General features: G+C 40.3%; 1 protein-coding gene across 6 annotated transcripts in view; it reads right to left on the bottom strand.

Moving 5' to 3' along the window:
* LOC116979253 (kelch-like protein 13) overlaps nt 1-19,070 on the bottom strand; it is a 184,640-nt gene that overhangs the window by 7,745 nt on the left and 157,825 nt on the right. For all 6 annotated transcript variants that reach the window (XM_033030855.1, XM_033030858.1, XM_033030854.1 and 3 more), the window contains 4 exons: nt 16,226-16,358; nt 13,660-13,856; nt 11,941-12,736; nt 3,074-3,187 (listed from right to left, as the gene is read on the bottom strand). In XM_033030855.1, coding sequence (XP_032886746.1) covers nt 3,074-3,187; nt 11,941-12,736; nt 13,660-13,856; nt 16,226-16,358 — 1,240 coding nt within the window. The remainder of the gene's footprint in view (nt 1-3,073; nt 3,188-11,940; nt 12,737-13,659; nt 13,857-16,225; nt 16,359-19,070) is intronic.

The raw sequence follows: 19,070 nt of genomic DNA on the forward strand, positions 1-19,070 counted from the left end.
TCCTGTAACTATAAGGTATCTCCCTTCCTTATCTGATATAATGTTCTTTGATTTGAATGGTATTCCTTTGCGAATAATGATTGCGGTGCCTCTGGATTTCGAAGTATATGAGGAGTGAAATGTTTGGCCTATCCAATTCGCCCTCAATCTCATCTGATCTTGATGTTTAAGGTGCGTTTCTTGTAGAAAAGTAATGTCCGTGTTGTATGATTTCAACTGAGCTAGTATTTTGCCCCTTTTAATTGGTTCATTAATACCCCTTATATTCCAGCTACACAATGTGATTCCTCCCATTTTCTTTTGTTTATCATCTTGCATTTTCTCTGATTTTTATACCCTTATTTATTACGGTGCATCCATACCTCAGGACTCTGGATATTTGGGGGGCGTTTATATTACTAACTACGCATTTTTTTCTAACTTCGATTTTCCAGCATCTGCAGTTCCTTCTTAAACATCCTGACTCTGCAGGATACTTGAATGTAAATGTGTGCATTTTTTTTTCTCTTCCTTTCGGGCAAGGATTAATTTGTTTGAAATTAGAGCAATGGGATTGGCAGTATTAATGATTGCAGTGGTATATAGTAGCAATATGAGAAATGCATTAAATGTGTGAAGGACAGGGGTAGGGATATTTATGATGATATTTTCAGAAGCAACAGGGCAATGTAAAATGATGTGTATTTGTAAAATATGCTATTTTGGAAGAGTTTACACAATTCTCATTGTGAATTAAATCTAACCAAAACCTTCAGATGAAAGAGAGGTGGAGATTTACTGATGGTTCATAAAGGAAAGCCAGAATATTATCTGATCAATTTATCTGTTCAAAGATCAGTCCAAATAAAAGGTAACAAACATGATCAAAGTAGGAGATCAAAGTGCAAACAAAAGAAAGACTGATATTGATTTACTGTCTTTTAGATTCTTCCAAAATGTTCTTCACCTGACAAAGTCATTGTGAAATCCGTACCCGTCAACATGTAGGAAGCACGGCAGACAATTTGAACCACAATGTTCCACAAATGAAAAGCCTATTTGGTCTTGAGATGCTGGGCTCGGTTTGACTGTCAACTGTCCCCTTGATTTGCTTTTTCTCCTCTCAGCAATGGCGACACAGGGGTGCAGCGCCCAGAGTCCGATCCTGCCCTCGGGTGCTGTCTGCATGGAGTTTGCACATTCTACCTGTGCCCACGGTAGTTTCCACTGCTTTCCTCCAACATTCCAAAGACATGCAGGTTTGTAGGTTAATTGGCCTTTTCTTGGATATTCTTTCATGAGAACATCCAGATCTCTCTGACCTCCAGCATTTAATCATCTAACATAGAACAGTACAGGGACAGGCCCATAATGACTGTGCCGAAAATGATGCCAAAACCAACTCTAATCTGCCTGTACATAATCCATATCCCTTCATTCCCTGTTTATGATATGGCGTTCTAATAAGTCTCAAACATTATTTAAATCGTGTTCAATCTTTTGAGACTGTACTCACACTTCACTTTCTTTCCAAATAGATATACAAGGACTGGGTTGATAAAAATTCTCTACTTTAGCATTTCAAAGTGCTCGGCACTTAAATGGCATCTTTTGGCAAATGGCAAATCACTCAGATTTCAATAAAGTACTTTAGAAGAACAGATTGTTGGCATGCATGAGATATGGCAGCCAATTTGCAAATTTTCACAAATATCAGAGCAAACTGTCCAAGTGATGCAGGAGATAAATATTGCACAGGATAATACAGATTCATTAGCCTGCTTCCTGTTGAACAAACCAAAAGTAAAAAATGCTGTAAATGCTCAAGACAGTATCTGCACAGAGAGAAACAGACAATGTTGTGGGTCAATCCAAACCAATGAACAAATGCAGGTCTAATACATCACCAAAAATTAAACAATCCATGGTGTCAGATTTTTGTTATTTATCTGTTGCTTTTGAGGCTTTATTATATGCAAATTTGCTGCCATATTTCTAGCATCGTAATAATGATTACATTTCAAAATTATTTCATTCACAGATTTAGAAATTCTGACTTCCATTTCTTTAATCTGTTGAATAATGTCCGAGATAACCGTACCCAGTTATAGGACTCTGCAACGATGTGGGTGATGAGAGACATATACAAGTCACCCTGACTGATTACCCATAAATTGCAGATCTGACTGACAACTATGTCTGAAATGAAAGCTGAAACAGGAATGTAATAGGACAGAGAAACAAGGAACAACTGATGCTGGTTCACCAGAGAAGACAGAGTGCTGGAGTTGCTCATTGGGTCAGTCTGAATCTCTGGAGAATATGGATAGGCTGTTTCAGGGTCAGGATCCTTCTTCAGACTGATTCTGGGTCCTGATCCGAAACATCGCCTATCTATGTATCCCAGAGATGCTGCCTGACCCACTCCGCTACTTCTTTTATAAACTAGCATCGTTGCCTATCCATATTCTGATGATATGCTGGCTGACCCGTTGAGCTACTCCAGCATTCAGTGTCTTCCTACGTAGAAAGATACAAAGCAGGAAGATTACGAACATGCAACACACATGTGAGCTCAGCACAAGCATTGGCCTGAACGTTGCACCACAAGAAGATGTGCAAAGTTACTGTACTCTGACAGCAGGAAGCAGAAGAACAAACTTCTTTATTGTTTCAACAGCAGTGTACTGCTTGCTGAAGATCTAATCAATCTCTTATGTATCGCCCGAGTCTTGGTCTGATGGAGCATGTCTTAAATTCTCTTACCAATTCCAAGGTAGTCACATGAAGGACATGATTTATTCCAATATGCCAGAGTAGTGACAATTGTTTTTTTTTCCCTAGCCTGGGATCGTGTTGCGTTTACTGAGCTAGTGGTGAGATTTATACAAACTGAAGGAACACGAGGCCCATTGATGAGAGCTTCCGAAAAGTACAGGTACATAGTTCAACTATGTAAATTTGTGACACTGCAGAGTTAAGTTGGATTGGTCGACATTGATATATGGAGTCAAGAAACATTGAAGATTCGTGATTACAATTAACTTCAAAATCTTCCAGAGAAGTTGAAACAGTAATTGGAGCAGATACCTACCTGAAATGTACATGTAGTTGCCATACACAGTCCCAGCATGTCCATAGTGAGGTTCATTCATTTTGGCAACATAGTTCCATTCATTGGTTCTTGGATTGTAGCATTCCACAGTGGCTGTTATAAAGAAATGAGAAATGATCACAAAATGCAGAGTGCACAGTTTATTCTGAAAAATGAAAATTGCCATTATCAGTATTGATCATGAAAGTATTCTGGTTTCCAATAATTAATGATTATCTAGAAATGCCTACCCATTAGCATCAATACTGGTGATAGATGTACCCATTACTCTTCATAAATAACTACATTTTATTCAATGTTGATCAACATTATATACCCGATGCAGTGGATAAGTCCCCATGCTATGAAGGCACGTTACAGCTCCATTTACACATATTACAGTTGATTGAGGTTACTTCATTTTGTTTGCAGCTATGTTTTTTTTATACCATAGGGCTTGAAATTACACACAGGGGACCAAATATTCACACAGTTAAGAGCCTGTCCCACTTACGTGTCCTTGGCACGCAAATTACGCGACCTCGTGGTCGCGTTGAGCCGCGACGGTTCCACGAAGGTCGCACGCGACTTCATTCGACCGCACAGCCGTCTGGAGCTTGTGACGTCATTTGAAGACGGACACAAAATGCTGGAGTAACTCAGCGGGACCGGCAGTATCTCTGGAGAGAAGGAATGGATGACATTTTGTGTCGAGACTCTTCTTCAGTCTGAAAGAAGGGGCTCGACCCGAAACGCCACCCATTGCTTCTCTCCAGAAATGCTGCCGGTCCCGCTGAGTTACTCCAGCATTTTGTGTCCATTTTCAATTTTCTTGGCCCCGGTCTGGGAGTAGAAGTGGGGGAGGATCCGGACCGCAACAGCCGTGAGTCCCAGGCCGAGCTCAGCGATCGTTTGCCTGCTACTGCTGCTGTTGCAGGTGAGACGTTGCGTCACGCCTGGGTCTTGGGCCAGTCCCACTTTGGCCGTCAGTAACGCGACAGGCCGTTGGCGCGCGAAGATTCCGTTCACTACAAAGATGTCGGAGCCCCGCGCGATGTCGCGCACAACTACATAACCCTCCGCGCTTCTCAGTGTGACCGGCCCCGCGCGGCCAAACGATTCCCTTGCACCTCAACGGGACCACGAGGTCGTGTAATTTGCATGCCAAGGACACGCAAGTGGGACAGGCCCTTTAGCATTTCCTAAAATTATGGTAGTACTGGAGAAGTTTAAAAAATAACAATTTCCTGTGTCTTGGTACCTTTGCAGTATAAAAATGTCTTAGATGTTAAGTTTTAGTTTGGAGATGCAGCGTAGAAACAGGCCTCTCGGCTCATGCCAACAATCTGTTTTGTCGTGATGGTTCACACAGGTTCAATGTTATCCCATTTTCTAATCCACTCTCTATACATCAGGGGAAATTTATAGAGACCAATTAACCTACAACTGGCATGTTTTTGGGAACGTGCAAACACCAAACAGACGGCACCCGAAGTCAGGATTGAACCCTGGTCTCTGGCACTGTGAGGCAGTGGGTCAGCCAGCTGTGCCACTGTGTCGCCCAATGTTTATTTTAAGCATGAAAAAGTCTGCATTTTCTATGATACTCTTTTGTTCGTTGAGAATTAACTACAAAAGCTGCAAGTCATGACAGGAGTGAACCAATGGGCGCATCGAGTCCACGGCTTTTCTCAGAACAATCACATCAATCCCATTTCCCAACTCAGATCCCTGTAACCTATCACATGCCCAGTAATTTCACGTTTATTCCCCTCCAAACAATGACACTAGGGATACATTTACAATAGTCATTATCCAACCAATATTTGGGGAACTGGTGTAACTGGGGAGACCAATGCGAACACAAGGAGTTTTGGCAAACTCCACGTAGACAGCACCAGAGGTCAGGATGGAACATAGCCAGTGAGTATAGATCTAAAGACAATCGATCAGAGAGAATTTTGTTTCATAATGGGGAAATCATGTTTGACAAATTTGAGTTAATTTAGGACATAACAAACAGGGTGGCTTAAATGCAAGGCAGGCAGTTCATTGAGCAAGTGACCTTCTCTGCATATATAGTCTTCCAGCAGTATGGAGACCAAAACTTCACACACTGCTCCACGTGAGGCATGATCACATCTTCCCAAGCTGCATCAAAACTTTACCAATATTCCATGACTCCATAATCACCTTTAACTGTATACTAACTTCCCTGTGTTTCCAGTACCAGGATTTCTGGTCCGTGTGCATCCACTTGTGGTCTCACTTCGCTTAAATAACTATTTACTTTTTCATTCTTCTATCTCCACACTGTTCGATGTTTTGCCAATGTCCTAACCTATCAATATCCTTGGACATGCTCTTTTTTGTCTTTCTGACAAGTTGCCAGTCTAGTTGTCCTTGTATCATCAGCAGATTTGTCTAGAGTGTTCTCAATCCCTTTATCCAAGACGTTCATGTGAATCACAAACAGTGCAGTCTCCAACACTGATCCCCATCGCACCGTACACTAAGTGACTAATTGTCCTGAGTTTATTTTCTGTGAATTAGCCAACTCCACTATCTATGTCTCTACATATAATCTCCAAGACCATGCACTTTTATTTTGCATGTAACTTTATGTGGAATCTTACTGACCGCTTTCTGGAACAACAAATACACCACATCCACTGGCTCCCCTTTAACCACTTCTTGTATGTTGCGTCCTCAATTTGTCAATTTATAAAACAACATTTCTCTACTAGACATTCTTTAGATTTTCTAAATGTCCTGCTATTACATTTTTAAGAATGGATTCCAGTATTTTCTCATTGACAGATGTTTCCCTGAGTGACCTATGCTTTCTGCCTAGACAAAAGTGCTGGAGAAACTCAGCAGGTGCAGCAGCATCCATGGAGCGAAGTAAATAGGCAACGTTTTGGGCCAAAACCCTTCTTCAGACTGATGTAGGGTGGGGAGGGGGGGGGCGCGGGGGGATGAAAGGAGAAAGGAAGAGGAGGAACCAGAGGGCTGACGGAGAGCTGAGAAGGGGAGGAGACAGCAAAGGCTACCGGAAATTGGAGAAGTCAATGTTTATGCCGCTAGAGTGCAGACCACCCAAGCGGAATATGAGGTGCTGCTCCTCAAATATCCGGTGGTGCTCACTCTGGCCATGGAGGAGGCCCAGGCCAGAAAGGTCGGATTCGGAATGGGGAGTTGAAGTGCTGAGCCACAGGGAAATCAGGTTGATTAATGTGGACCGAGCGGAGGTGTTCGGCGAAATGATCGCCCTATGCTTTCTGCCTTCTGTCTCTCTCCTTTTGAATACTGGTGTTACCTTGGCAAGCATTCTAATACTAATCAGTGCAGCCACTTCCTTCATACCAAACGATGCAGCCTCTCGTGTCCAAAGGAGTGTTCAATCTTTAGTCCCATTAGTTTGCCGATATTTCCCTCATTAGCAAACAGGATAATTTTATGTTCCTACCTTCCGATAGCCCCTTGATAACCTGTTATTGATGGGATATTTTGTTTCTACAATGAAGATCAGTCCATAATGATGATAAAGGATTTCTACCACCTGGCATCAGTTCCCCAGTCTACTCCCTTCAATTTTATATGGCCATAAAAGCTCTAAACATTAATTATTAAATTACTTTCTAGTTTTTTTCATACTCTTCTGCCTTGTTATAATATATTAAGTCATATTTTGCTTGTTTCTAAACATTTCCCAATCCTCTGGCTGACAATCTTCACAACACTGTTTGTCCAATCTTTCAATTTGATTCTGTGGAAAGTGCTTTAACATCAATGATATTTATGGCATTGAATACCCTTTCCATTTCTGCCTCTATACACTGAAACCCCTTGGAATACTCAAAAATATTGGGAATAAAAAAAGTTCAAAGTAATTTATATGCTTTCACATTTGTTTTCATAAGTGTCATACAATGAGCTTATTTTGTTTTATGAACTATTTTGATAAATTCTCTAAAACACGGAGATGTAGAGTTTCTGCAATATTCATTTTAAGGAAGGGAATATATTCAAAATGAAGGCACAACGAACTGCTGGAATATGTTGTGTAAAACACAAAGTGCTGGAGGAACTCAATGGGTCAGGCAGCATCCATTCCCTCCACAGATGCTGCCTGGTCTCAAGAGTTACTCCAGCACTTGTGTTTTACATAATATAATCTGTTTTTCCACATGAATTTATAAAACTGATGAATAAAACAAGAAACAGGCTTTGATAAATACTTGTACCAGCACCTCTTCCACCATATCGTCTTTTCTCTGAAATTATTCCACTGTGAGCTATTACTCTATTGCTATGTGGAAATGGAATGATAAATCCTTTCATGAGCGCTTGTTCCTAAATTCTTATACCTCAAATGTAATAAAGTTTAATATAAAATGGAGCATCACTTAAAGCATGCAGCAAAGTACATTTTGTGCTATTTAATTAATTTGATAACTTTACATTAAAAATGGTTCAATTGGTACATTCCGAGCCAGGTCTGTGTAAATGCTAATAGACAATAAATTGTCTGTAACTGTAATTGAGTATCCTGCATATATCCTTATGCTGATTCTACCATCTCATGTTTCACCAGAAAACAAAGCTAACTAGAGGTCGGAACCTGCCTTAGAACATAAAACATAGAGAAGCACAGCACAGGAACAGGCTCTGCGGCCCACAATGTCTGTGCCAAACATGGTTCAGAGCTAAACTAATCACACTTGCCTGCACATGATCCAGACCCTTCTATTCCCCGCATAGCCACGTGCCTATCTGAAAGCCTATTAAACACCACTTCATCCACCACCACCCCTGGCAGTGTGTTCCAGGCACTCACCACCCTCTGTGTAAACTCTGTGTAAAACTTGCCCAATACATCTCCTTTAAACTTTTCCAACTTAAAGCTATGTCCTCTGCTCTTTGACATTTTCACCCTGTGAAAAAGGTTGCGACCATCTACCCTATCTATGCCTCTCATAATTTGATATCCTTCTATCAGGTCTTCGCTCAACCTCCAGCATTCCATAACAATGGGTTTGTCCAATCTCTCCTTATAGCTAATATCCTCTAATCTACACAATCTCTTCTGTACCCTCTCCAAGGCTTCCTCATCCTTCCTGTAACATGGCAACCAGAACGGCATACAATACCCAAACTGCAACCTAACCAAAGTCCGATGAAGCTGCAACATTAGAGAAACATTACTCAATATTTCAGTATTATTTCATTAATAGCCCTCATTACAATCAATTAAAACTGTGAATTAAGTAGCTTTTACATAGTTTAATAACACAGTGGCCTGATTCCAAGAGTTATATTGTGCAACCACTAAAATCATCTCCAGCTGTCAATGAAAGACATTACATGATACCCCCAAGCTCAATGATTAAATGGTTTCATTTGAAACTAAATGGACCTGTAAGAGACATCAAATATTCAACACTCTGACAACCCAAACACAATTTAAGTAAAGATATAGGCAGAACTGTGCAGCATTACTAACTGGAAATATTCCTTTCCTGCTTCGGACAAATGGTAAATTTACAAAAGTGAACAATACAGTCTCCTCTACATTGGAGAAACCAAACAATGATTGGGTGATGGTTTTGTGGAGCACCCAAGCTCAGTCCACATCTACAAGTTTAAGGAACTGCGCCTTAGCTTCCACCTGAGACATTCTCCCTGTTCAAGAATTGGTCACAAGAATAGAGGCACCTATCTTTAGCAACATTACCCCTACCTCAATCTGCCTTATCTTCCTATTTTCGCTGCCACAATGCACGAGGCATAATCCAGAGATGACCCATTTGAGGTGCTACCTTTTTCCCCCACTAATTCCTGAAAATGTGGCTACAGCACCTTCATTGCTGCCATTGGTACCTTGGTGTGTTGCTTCCCTTCCTATCATAAAATACTCTCCTTTCTCCTTGGAGTGGTTTAAACTGGGTTGTTGACAGCAGTTAAGAATTGTTTATATCAGTACTTGAACTGCTTATGCATTGAAGGCAATGGACCAAGTACTAGGAGATGGAAGGATTCCCACTAGTCATCAGAGACTAGTTGAGCCGAATTATTTGTTTCTATGGTGCACAATTCTATGACTTTTATGACAAATGCCTTTTGTGCAGATATCTGCTTTGATCTTTGATAACAGGAGGTAACCTTTCTGAAATTACATTAATTTCTAAAAATAAACAACCATCACAAAACTGAACAAAGTGCATGTTCGAACAAGCAAAGTTGTTCGTAAACAAAAGGCAGATGCAGAACTATCAATTCCCAAGTTATCTTATTGACCTAATACAAGACGACAATGAAGTGTGGGAACATGCGGACAAAACGCGATGATGACATATGAAGAATTCTCATGAGATCTTCTTTAAAGGGTGACTCATTATTGCAATTATTCACAATGAATAGGAATTGCAAATAAGAAAACTTTTCCTTTGAAACCATTCTTTGAAAAGTAAGAATTATTTTAAGTCACTTGAACTGTCACCATGCCAAAGTTAGCTGCATCTTGACATTTGATAATGTGGAAATACTGTAACAGATTAATATAAAGATCACAGAATGAATGAGAGAGATATATTGGCCCATGTTAATTCTATCCATCTAGAAAGGCACTCCACTCTCACCAGCTAATGAATGGATGCTATAAGAGTTGCCATGACCCAGATCCATTATTTTCATCTTTCTTTATTGTCTTGGGTACTTTCCCCATCTCATCTATCACCCAATCCTGTCAGATTGATTTCGCTGCTTCCACAGCTCATCCAAACGTGGTGAAGCATCAACTGATAACCTCTTGAATATTAAGCAGAGCCCAATTTTGTCAAACAGCAGATCTGATTAAAGCTTTGCGATCTTGCCAAATCCAATCCTGAATGGTGGACAATTAGAAAAACAGGCAGGGATAGGCAGCTCCAAAATGTTCCCATCCCTGGAAATGGCAGAATTCACACAAAAAATGCAGAAAAATAAATATTTGAAAAATCCTTCAACCAAAAGTACCAAGTATGTGAATCATCTTGGCTTCCATGGCAGGAAGAATTCTTCATCCCGTTTGATTCACTCTATCAGATAGCAAGAACCTGCTGAGCATACTAAATATAGCAACAGTCAAGTGTTTCAAAATATCCTTGTGTTCCAAAATTAGTCACAGCTGTAGCCAAGGTGCTCAGTACAGTTAGAACTCTTGGCATCTACACTATATAATGGAAGATTGCCCAGACATATCTAATTCATAAAATAAAACAAGGCAAACCAATGTTGTCATTTATCACTTTTCAGCCTACAGTCCATTATCAACAAAGTGATGGAAGGGTTTGATGACGATGCTGCGATGTTACAATAATTAATCAACAGCATGTTCACTAACTTTTAGAGTCATAGAGTCATACAGCATGGAAACATCCACCACCCTGTGTGAAAATGTTACCACTCAGATTCCTATTAAATCCTTCCCCTCTCACCTTAAACTCGTGTCCTCTGGTAAAAGACTCTTGCATTTACGCTATCTATTCCCCCCATGGGATAGCAGGGCGAAGGCCGCGGACACCAACACAATCAACAAGCTCATCAGGTAGGCAAAGCACTAAAACGTATTCAACCACATATAGGGTATCTGGGATTATCAGTGATAGTAATAATCCATGCAAGTGATTTATGAAAGGACATTGACTCGTAAATTGACCATTCATATTTGCAAAGAACCGTGTGGCAATGTATCCACGGAGCTTTGTAGCAATATATAAATTATTGTCTGAGAAGAAAACATATGAACAAATCATTGTACTAAAAACACGACAAGCATATTTCCCTGTTCCTAGGTTTATTGGATTAGATTTTCCAACCCATTAAAGACTAAACTAGTTATACCACATATATTTATCATGTGCAGTGCTCAAAATAGTCAAATAGCAATAACCATTTTCCATTCTTAATGAATTTAATTAAGAAGAGGAATTTATAACACTCATTATGCACTGATTTTTTTTTAAATAATTCAGTCACCCTTTCAAATCAAGAAAGTCTTATTAAGCAGTTAACTTCTCGGTCCAACTCTTTATTCTGCTTTTAAAGGTCGTAAGAAAGCTGTTTGAATCCACCCTGATTATCCACTTTCTGAATGCCATGGTTAACATCAGCTGACATTGATTTCAGGCAGTTTCTATTTGCTCTTGGCAAAATACAATTTATCCAAATATGACCATAACATAAATTGCTACCTGATTTTTGATCGATTTAGTCATTTAAAATTGGATTATGGATCAAGGATTGTTATAATGGCACTAATCTAATTGGTTTAGTGTTCACCCGAAAGAGTGGTCAAACAACAGAGTCTTTATGTGTTGTGGAGAATTTAGCGGCATGGTACAGCTTTTTCCCTTTTGCTCAAATAAGACAGCTAAGAACTTTGAAATATCAGTTACTTTATAAAGAAACTCATGTTCATAAGTGATAGCAGCAGAATTAGGCATTTGGCCCATCAAGTCTACTCCCGCCATTCAATCATGGCGGTTCTATATTTCCCTCTCAGCCACATTCTTCTGCCTTCTCCCCATAACCCTGACACCTGTACTAATCAAGAATCTATCTATATCTGCCTTAAAAATATCCATTAATGGCCTCCACAGCCTTCTGTGCCAATGAATTGCACAATTTCACCACCCTCTGACTAAAGAAATTCCTCCTCATCTCCTTCCTAAAGGAACGTCCCTTAATTCTGAGGCTATAACCGCTGGTCCTAGATTCTCCCACTAGTGGAAACATCCTCTCCACATCCACGCTATCCAGGCCTTTCACCATTTGATTCCTATCTATTGGTTGTAAAAATCATAACCAGAAAAGAAAATACCTACCCAATTCTCCTGCGGCGTTTCTACCACCGACTGCATAAAGATGTCCTTTCAGAGCACTTAGGTGGAAGAATGTACGCTTTTCATTTAAAGATGCTACTTGCATCCACTTGTTATACCGAGGGTCATATCTGAAGACAGTGTCAACTGCAGTCTTTCCTTTCGTATCATAGTTGCTCTGCCCACCGACAACGTAAAGGAAGTTTCCAATCACTGCAATGCCATGCTGGTATCTCGGTGCATCCATAGGAGCTAATGATTTCCACTCATGGGCCTTTTCATCGTACAATCTTAGCTCTTTGCTCACTACTAACTGTTGCCTCAGCACTCCTCCCAAGGTTACTAAGTGACTGTTATCTGAACGGATACATGTTCTCTCAGACTGCATAACAGGCTGCATGTAGGGCATCATCTGATAGTTACTGGCTTCCAGTAATAGGTTGACACAAATGTTGTCCGTTCGCATGAAATCCACCGTTTGGACGTGATTGATTAGTTCCTGCGGTGACATTAGCGGAAACCTAACGTTCTTCATTATCTTGGAGGCAAAATCCATCCGTGTGTCCTCATATCTCAACCAACGGCAGGCAGACTTGAACAGTTCAAGTTCAGTACAATTTTTGAGGCTGTTGCTGGAAAGCACAAATGCAAGCCGCTCAAAAGGGAGTTTCATAAATTCACCAGTACTTAGCAGAGCTGGGAAATTCTTCAGAATGAAATTATTTACATATTTATCTACTTCTGTCAAGTTATAGGTATTGGCAATTCGTCCAACCTCAACACAATTTTCGAGTGAAACCTGGGGAAGAAAACAAAACAACAAATATATTATGTCTTTTATGTCTGATTTATTGCAATGTTTTTGAATACTTCTATAAAAATTCTCATCAAAGTTAACATGAGTGGTGCAGAGAAATGAAAACACTTCCCATTTTAGCCATCCAATATTCCCTGGGCATTTACCGTAAAACTCTGCTTTTGTATAACAATGCAGTTCGCTTTCAATCAGCAGAAATCTTTAACAACCTTCTTAAGGACTGCAGGAAACATCTATTATTTTCTGATGAAGCTGTCCACTCCAATCTTTCTGAATAATACATGCAATACTCTTTGTATCAATGGAGTATCATGGATAATGACAAAACTAGATTCCTAAGGGTAATAGAGCCAGTGTGTGGCTGAGACTGCTAATTTTTAACAAATTAAGGCAATCTTTGTGCTGAAGTGAATGGGGCAAAATTATCAACTCTCAACTGGAAACCATTCCTCTGGGTATTGGTTTTCATAACAAACAATTCATAGATAAAAGGTGAACTCATTTTCACAAAAATACCGTGAAATAACTAGGTAAAGAAAGCAGACCACCTCCACTGTGTTCAGATTGAATTCTGAAGCATTATATATTGAACAAATAAAATGCCAGTTATTGCTAGAAGATTTCATAAATACAATCTACAAAATCTGACGACAGCCTCTAAGAAAAGATATATAAAACTGTTTTAGAAGTCTGTAATAGATAGATATTTGATTTTCCAGAACCAAGTATGGCAGTGACTAGTGGGTTGTAAAATATAAATAACTAATATCAAAAGTTGAATAATTTCATTTTTTTTATGTCACAATGTAAGTGCAGGAAATATCATAATCAATCTGGTAACCGATAGTAACATTAAGTATAATAAATGAATGCACACTGCATGCTTGATAATATTTAAAACTTACCCCTGATATAAGGAATACTTTACAAAAATCCAGGACAGGTAAAATCTGCAGAAAGCTTGCTGCTTCCAATGTATCCTGGAGATTGTCCATATTCAGGGAGAGCTTTGCGGTATAAATAAAATCAATGATTTTCTTAAGCCCTATCCGATTCACTCCGTGAAGTTTAATGCACATCAGGTCCTGCTCCTTCATTCCACCTGATCACAAAAAATAAAATTGTCACTTCAATGTGCATGGTGCCTCAGGTTGGCCAAGTTAGAAAAGTTATCGAGTAGAAGTTCCAAATCGGCAGAAATTAGTGGAACTGCTTAAAATATTACATTTTTCAATAAAATCATTAACAACTGAACATTACAGCCTAAAAAAAGACTCAGAGTGCTGGAGTAACTCAGCAGGTCAGGCAGCATCCGCGGAGAACATGGACAGATGACATTTCGGGTCGAGACCCTTCTCCAGACTGATCAGTCTTTTTTTGTAAACCAGCATCTGCGGTTCCTTGTTTCTACATTCTACTTACAGTCTGAAAGCTCCTAATGCTTTGGCCCCATTTTCGGTACAATGTAGGAAATATTTTGATACCATGAGAAAGATACCATGTTAAATACAAATTGATTCCTTAAGTTCAGTTCTGTTTAGTTTACTGTCATGTGCACCGAGATACAGTGAAAAGCTTTTGTAATGTGCTAACCAGTCAGCGGAAAGACAATATATAATTACAATCGAGCCACTTACAGTGTATAGATACATGATAAGGGAATAATGTTTAGTGTAAGGTAAAGCCAGTGAAGTCCAATGAAAAATAGTTTGAGGGACACCAATGAGGTAGATAGTAGATCAGGACTGCTCTCTGTGGTGGGATAATTCAGTTGCCTGATAACAGCTGGGAGAGAAACTGTCTCTGAATCTGGAGGTGTACGTTTTCACACCTATAACTTTTGCCCCATGGGAGAGCGGAGAAGAGGGAGTGGCCAGGGTGCGGCATCCTTGATTATGCTGCTGGCCTTGCCGAGGCAGCGCGAGGTATAAATGGAGTCAACGGAAGGGAGGTTGGTTTGTCTGATGGTCTGGCCACAATTTGCTGCAATTTCTTGCGGTCTTGAATGGAGCTGTTCCCAAACAAACAGTGGTTCTGTATTTCAAATTCAGTGTTGGCAAAAGTCAAAGCAGATGTGTACATGAGGTGATAGGATAAAAGCAACTCACTCATTAAATTTGGGAAGAGTTGTTTGGGGATTGGTGGTGGAGAAGTAAAGGAATCTGGGATATGGGGTGGGATTTCATTGTGAACTGCAAGCAAACATACTCTTCAAAACCTCTGTTTATGTAACCTCCTTTCCTATCTTCAACGTTTTTGTAACAAGCAAATAGAAATGTTTACATTTTCCAAACATATTTATTAAAATGTCAGTCAAGTTTCCTTCATATTACAAACTCTGGCAGAAAGGGCAAAGTTTAAGGGAGATGTATGAGCCAAGTTTATTTTTTATACAGTGGACGGTAAGTACCTGAAATTTGTTACCAGGAGTAGCATTCGAGGCAGATACAATAGTGGCATGAGACTTTTGAACAGGAACATGGATAGTTTTGGTCCCCTAATTTGAGGAAGAACATTCTTGCTATTGAGGGAGTGCAGCGTAGGTTCACAAGGTTAATTCCCGGGATGGCGGGACTGTCATATGCTGAGAGAATGGAGACGCTGGGCTTGTACACTCTGGAGTTTAGAAGGATGAGAGGATATCTTATTGAAACATATAATATTATTAAGTGTTTGGACACGCTAGAGGCAGGAAACATATTCCCAATGTTGGGGGAGTCCAGAACCAGGGACCACAGTTTAAGAATAAGGGGTAAGCCATTTAGAACGTAGATGAGGAAACACTTTTTCCACACAGAGAGTTGTGAATCTGTGGAATTCTCTGTCTCAGAGGGCGGCAGAGGGCGGTTCTCTGGATACTTTCAAGAGAGAGCTAGATAGGGCTCTTAAAGATAGCGGAGTCAGGGGATATGGGGAGAAGGCAGGAACGGGGTACTGATTGGGGATGATCAGCCATGATCACATTGAATGGCAGTGCTGGCTCGAAGGGCCGAATGGCCTACTGCACCTATTGTAGGGAATAGAGGGATATGGATTATGTGCAAGCAGATAAGGGATAGTCTTGGGACATGTTTAGCACAGACATTGTGTGGTAAAGGGCCTGTTTCTGTACTATACTGTTCTATGTTCTAAGAACTCAGCAGGTCAACCCCGCCCTGCAGTTTTTTGGTATCTCTAAGTTTCTTACAGATTAGTTTACAGCAATCTTCTGGAAATGACCACTCGATTCCTGCGGACTCATGGGCAATGATGGCGGTTTGAGAACTCTGTACCTAGCAGTGCATTACACTGAGAGTACATAAGAGAGTAAGTGCGCTGCAAACAGAGCATCACTATGTCTTGGCAAAACTATTATGGAGGCAAATGGAGGCATGAAGATTTTAAGATATTTCGGGCAAGAGCTCCGAGCACTAAGGCAGTGATTTTACAATGGTTTACATTTCACAAAAAGTATGACTTGTTTTGGTTTACCTGTGAACATTGCCTTAAAATAGTCACTGGCTGAGGCCATCATTGCTCGATGGACTGGAAACACTTCATCACCATCCCCTGGCACCAACGTAACGTCACAAAGTAAACCTTCAATTCGCAGTTGGTCAAATCCCTACAAAGTCAAGATATTTCAAAAGTCAGGTCACAAGTTGTGAACAATAAATTAAAAAAATATTTGCCCACATCAACACTAACTGAAAATCCCAGGTGCAAATGCCAGTTTGGCTTAACTCCAAACACTTTAAGTAAGAAGGTTTTAGATTCAACTTACACAACACAGACTTGAGCCTAAAAATCTTTGGAGTCACCATGAAGAAAACTGAACTGACAGGGCTGAAAACATCCAATCTTTAGTTTGGATGTTTAAGAAGGAACTGCAGATGCTGGAAAAATCGAAGGTAGATAAAAATGCTGGAGAAACTCAGCGGGTGAGGCAGCATCTATGGAGCAAAGGAATAGGTGACGTTTCTGGTCGAGACCCTTCTTCAGTTTGGATGATACGTTATACCAAGGCCACTTCATCTCCATCCAGTGGGCAAGGAATACCTCATGCAGTTGCTTTGAAAGAACAAGGAACATTTCTATGGCTTATTGCCCAACATTTATTCCTCTTGGAAATGGACCTGTTGTCTAATTGTGTATATTTGAACTAACATCTTGTCTTTTTTTTGCACTTTATCTTTTAACTTTATGTACATTTTGTGTGTTTGGTATGTTGTTTGACTTATCTACCTGTGATGCTGCTGCAAGCAAGATTTTTGTTGTACCTGTACCACAACCATGCTGGTGAGTATGACAAGTTGTTGCTTGATTCAATCATCACCACAAAGCTTTCATGTTGTCATTATTACATTAGCATTAGTAGGATTTTGGAGTGCACAAATTCATTGTGATATTTCCAATTTTACAATGACTATATTTCACCTTGCTCCGTGTAAAGCACTTTGATATGATCTTTCCAATAGCGAAACGTTTATTTTTGTCACTGAAAACTAAAAATACCAAGGTCTGAATGCTGCATTGCTTAATAAACTATTATTGCAGTGTCAATAGAAGCGATTACTTGTGCATTTCAACGGCCTCTTGCAGTTGAAGTTGCAACAATGTTCTTTAGACAATAATGTCTGACTACTGCAGTGAGTATACATGGAAACATCTTCTCTCCAATGTGACATTTTTTTCTGCAAGCCAATTTCCAACATAACTTCTAAGTGGTTCTCCACTTCCTGATCGAAGTTTTAATTAATTAAGCCTGCGTAATAATGTGGCCTAGAGATATCTTGGGTGTTACCATGGGAACCTTCAGAGAGGAAGTAGGAGTGTGGAAAACTGTATACAAACTATCAAGAAGTACCACAATCTTGTGTCTCTATTTTGTTAATCCACGATGCCTCTACCTTGCTGGTTTGTATTTTGGGAAAATCAGAAGGGAAATGTTCACAATGCATTTCTCACGAAACTCTTTGCCCCACGGATTCCCAGACTGAGCCAGTGACTCTGAGGAAAATCGAGCACCAACTCAGCTAGAGGTCTCTGGCCATTCAGGTGTCCTGTTGCATCATAAAATCTCAGCGGAAAAACACTCACAGCTGTGTCCTGAGTTCTGGGTTCATTGGTGGGCAGGTAATCAAAATAAATTGGACAAGTTGGCAATCAGCAATACACTGTTAATCAGCTCATCAGAAATGAAGGCAAGTACCAGTTATTCCGGTCTCCATTCGCCGCATGTTAATGGCGAGTTCTCACGGTGCGACCTGAAGCAAGATGTCACCCGAGTGAAGTGGTCGTGGTCCAGCACGAGTTCCGCACGATAAAGTGTTCCCACGATAAAGAGTTCCCACGGTACTCGGCAATTCTGTCATTTGTGCGACTGACTTGTCCGTCTCCCGATCTTTCCCGTTAATCGTGAATGAACATCGTGGACTGTAGTGTAGTTAATCACGTGGCACAAATGATGTCACTTTTTTTTCCACACGCTATATAAATATCCTCCGTTCGTAGAATTCGCATAATTTATTTTATGGCTCTAAAAGAGACATGATTCCCACTTCAAACGAAGAGGGTGTAAAAGCTGTCTGCCACTACTTTTACATTGCAGCTGCAGGGAACAGACAGACTTATAAGATAAATTAAAGGTGACTGCAAAAACAGCACTTTTACATCTGTAGCATTGTATGTTTTAAAATCATGGATAACATTAAATTGTTCTCCTGTACATAAACTAATATATTGTTATAGTTACTCACATGAGCACCGGGGATACTCAGCAGCCTTCGTCTCCAGCAGGTTGCGCTTTCTCTCCCTATTTCTATAATCCTCTCTGGATTTGTCATAGAGAATCTCATTGAATTGGTACCACTCCACCAGTTCACCCTCTTGTTCCCTGTTGAAGTTATATGGCTTTACCTTCTGCCATCTAACCTTTATGTTCTCGTCTGCTGAGAATATTATGGAGGCAACAGCTACTGGGGAGGCAATCTCAAATACACCCTGATCACCCTCTCCCTGCTCCAAGGAGCCCACAGGCAGTGGTATCTCTGGCATCTCCTCTTGCCTCTCCACCTGTCTCTCTTGCTGAGTTTCCTCCTCATTTACCTGCATGGCTAAAAACTTTCCGACTTTCTTTGACCCCTTTCTTTGCGATTTTCTGAGAGGCATCTCTGCAAGTCTTACTGTGAAAAAGATTCTCAAACAATGACAATTAGGTGGGACGTCCTCGATGGACACATGGTCCATTGGCGATATTGAGACCACCTCTTTTACTCACCTTATGTCCCTTCTGTCAAGCTTCCGGGTTTACCGTTCGCAGGAGTTCCCACGGTAT

Source organism: Amblyraja radiata, chromosome 12, assembly GCF_010909765.2.
Source record: "Amblyraja radiata isolate CabotCenter1 chromosome 12, sAmbRad1.1.pri, whole genome shotgun sequence".
NCBI lineage: Eukaryota > Metazoa > Chordata > Chondrichthyes > Rajiformes > Rajidae > Amblyraja > Amblyraja radiata.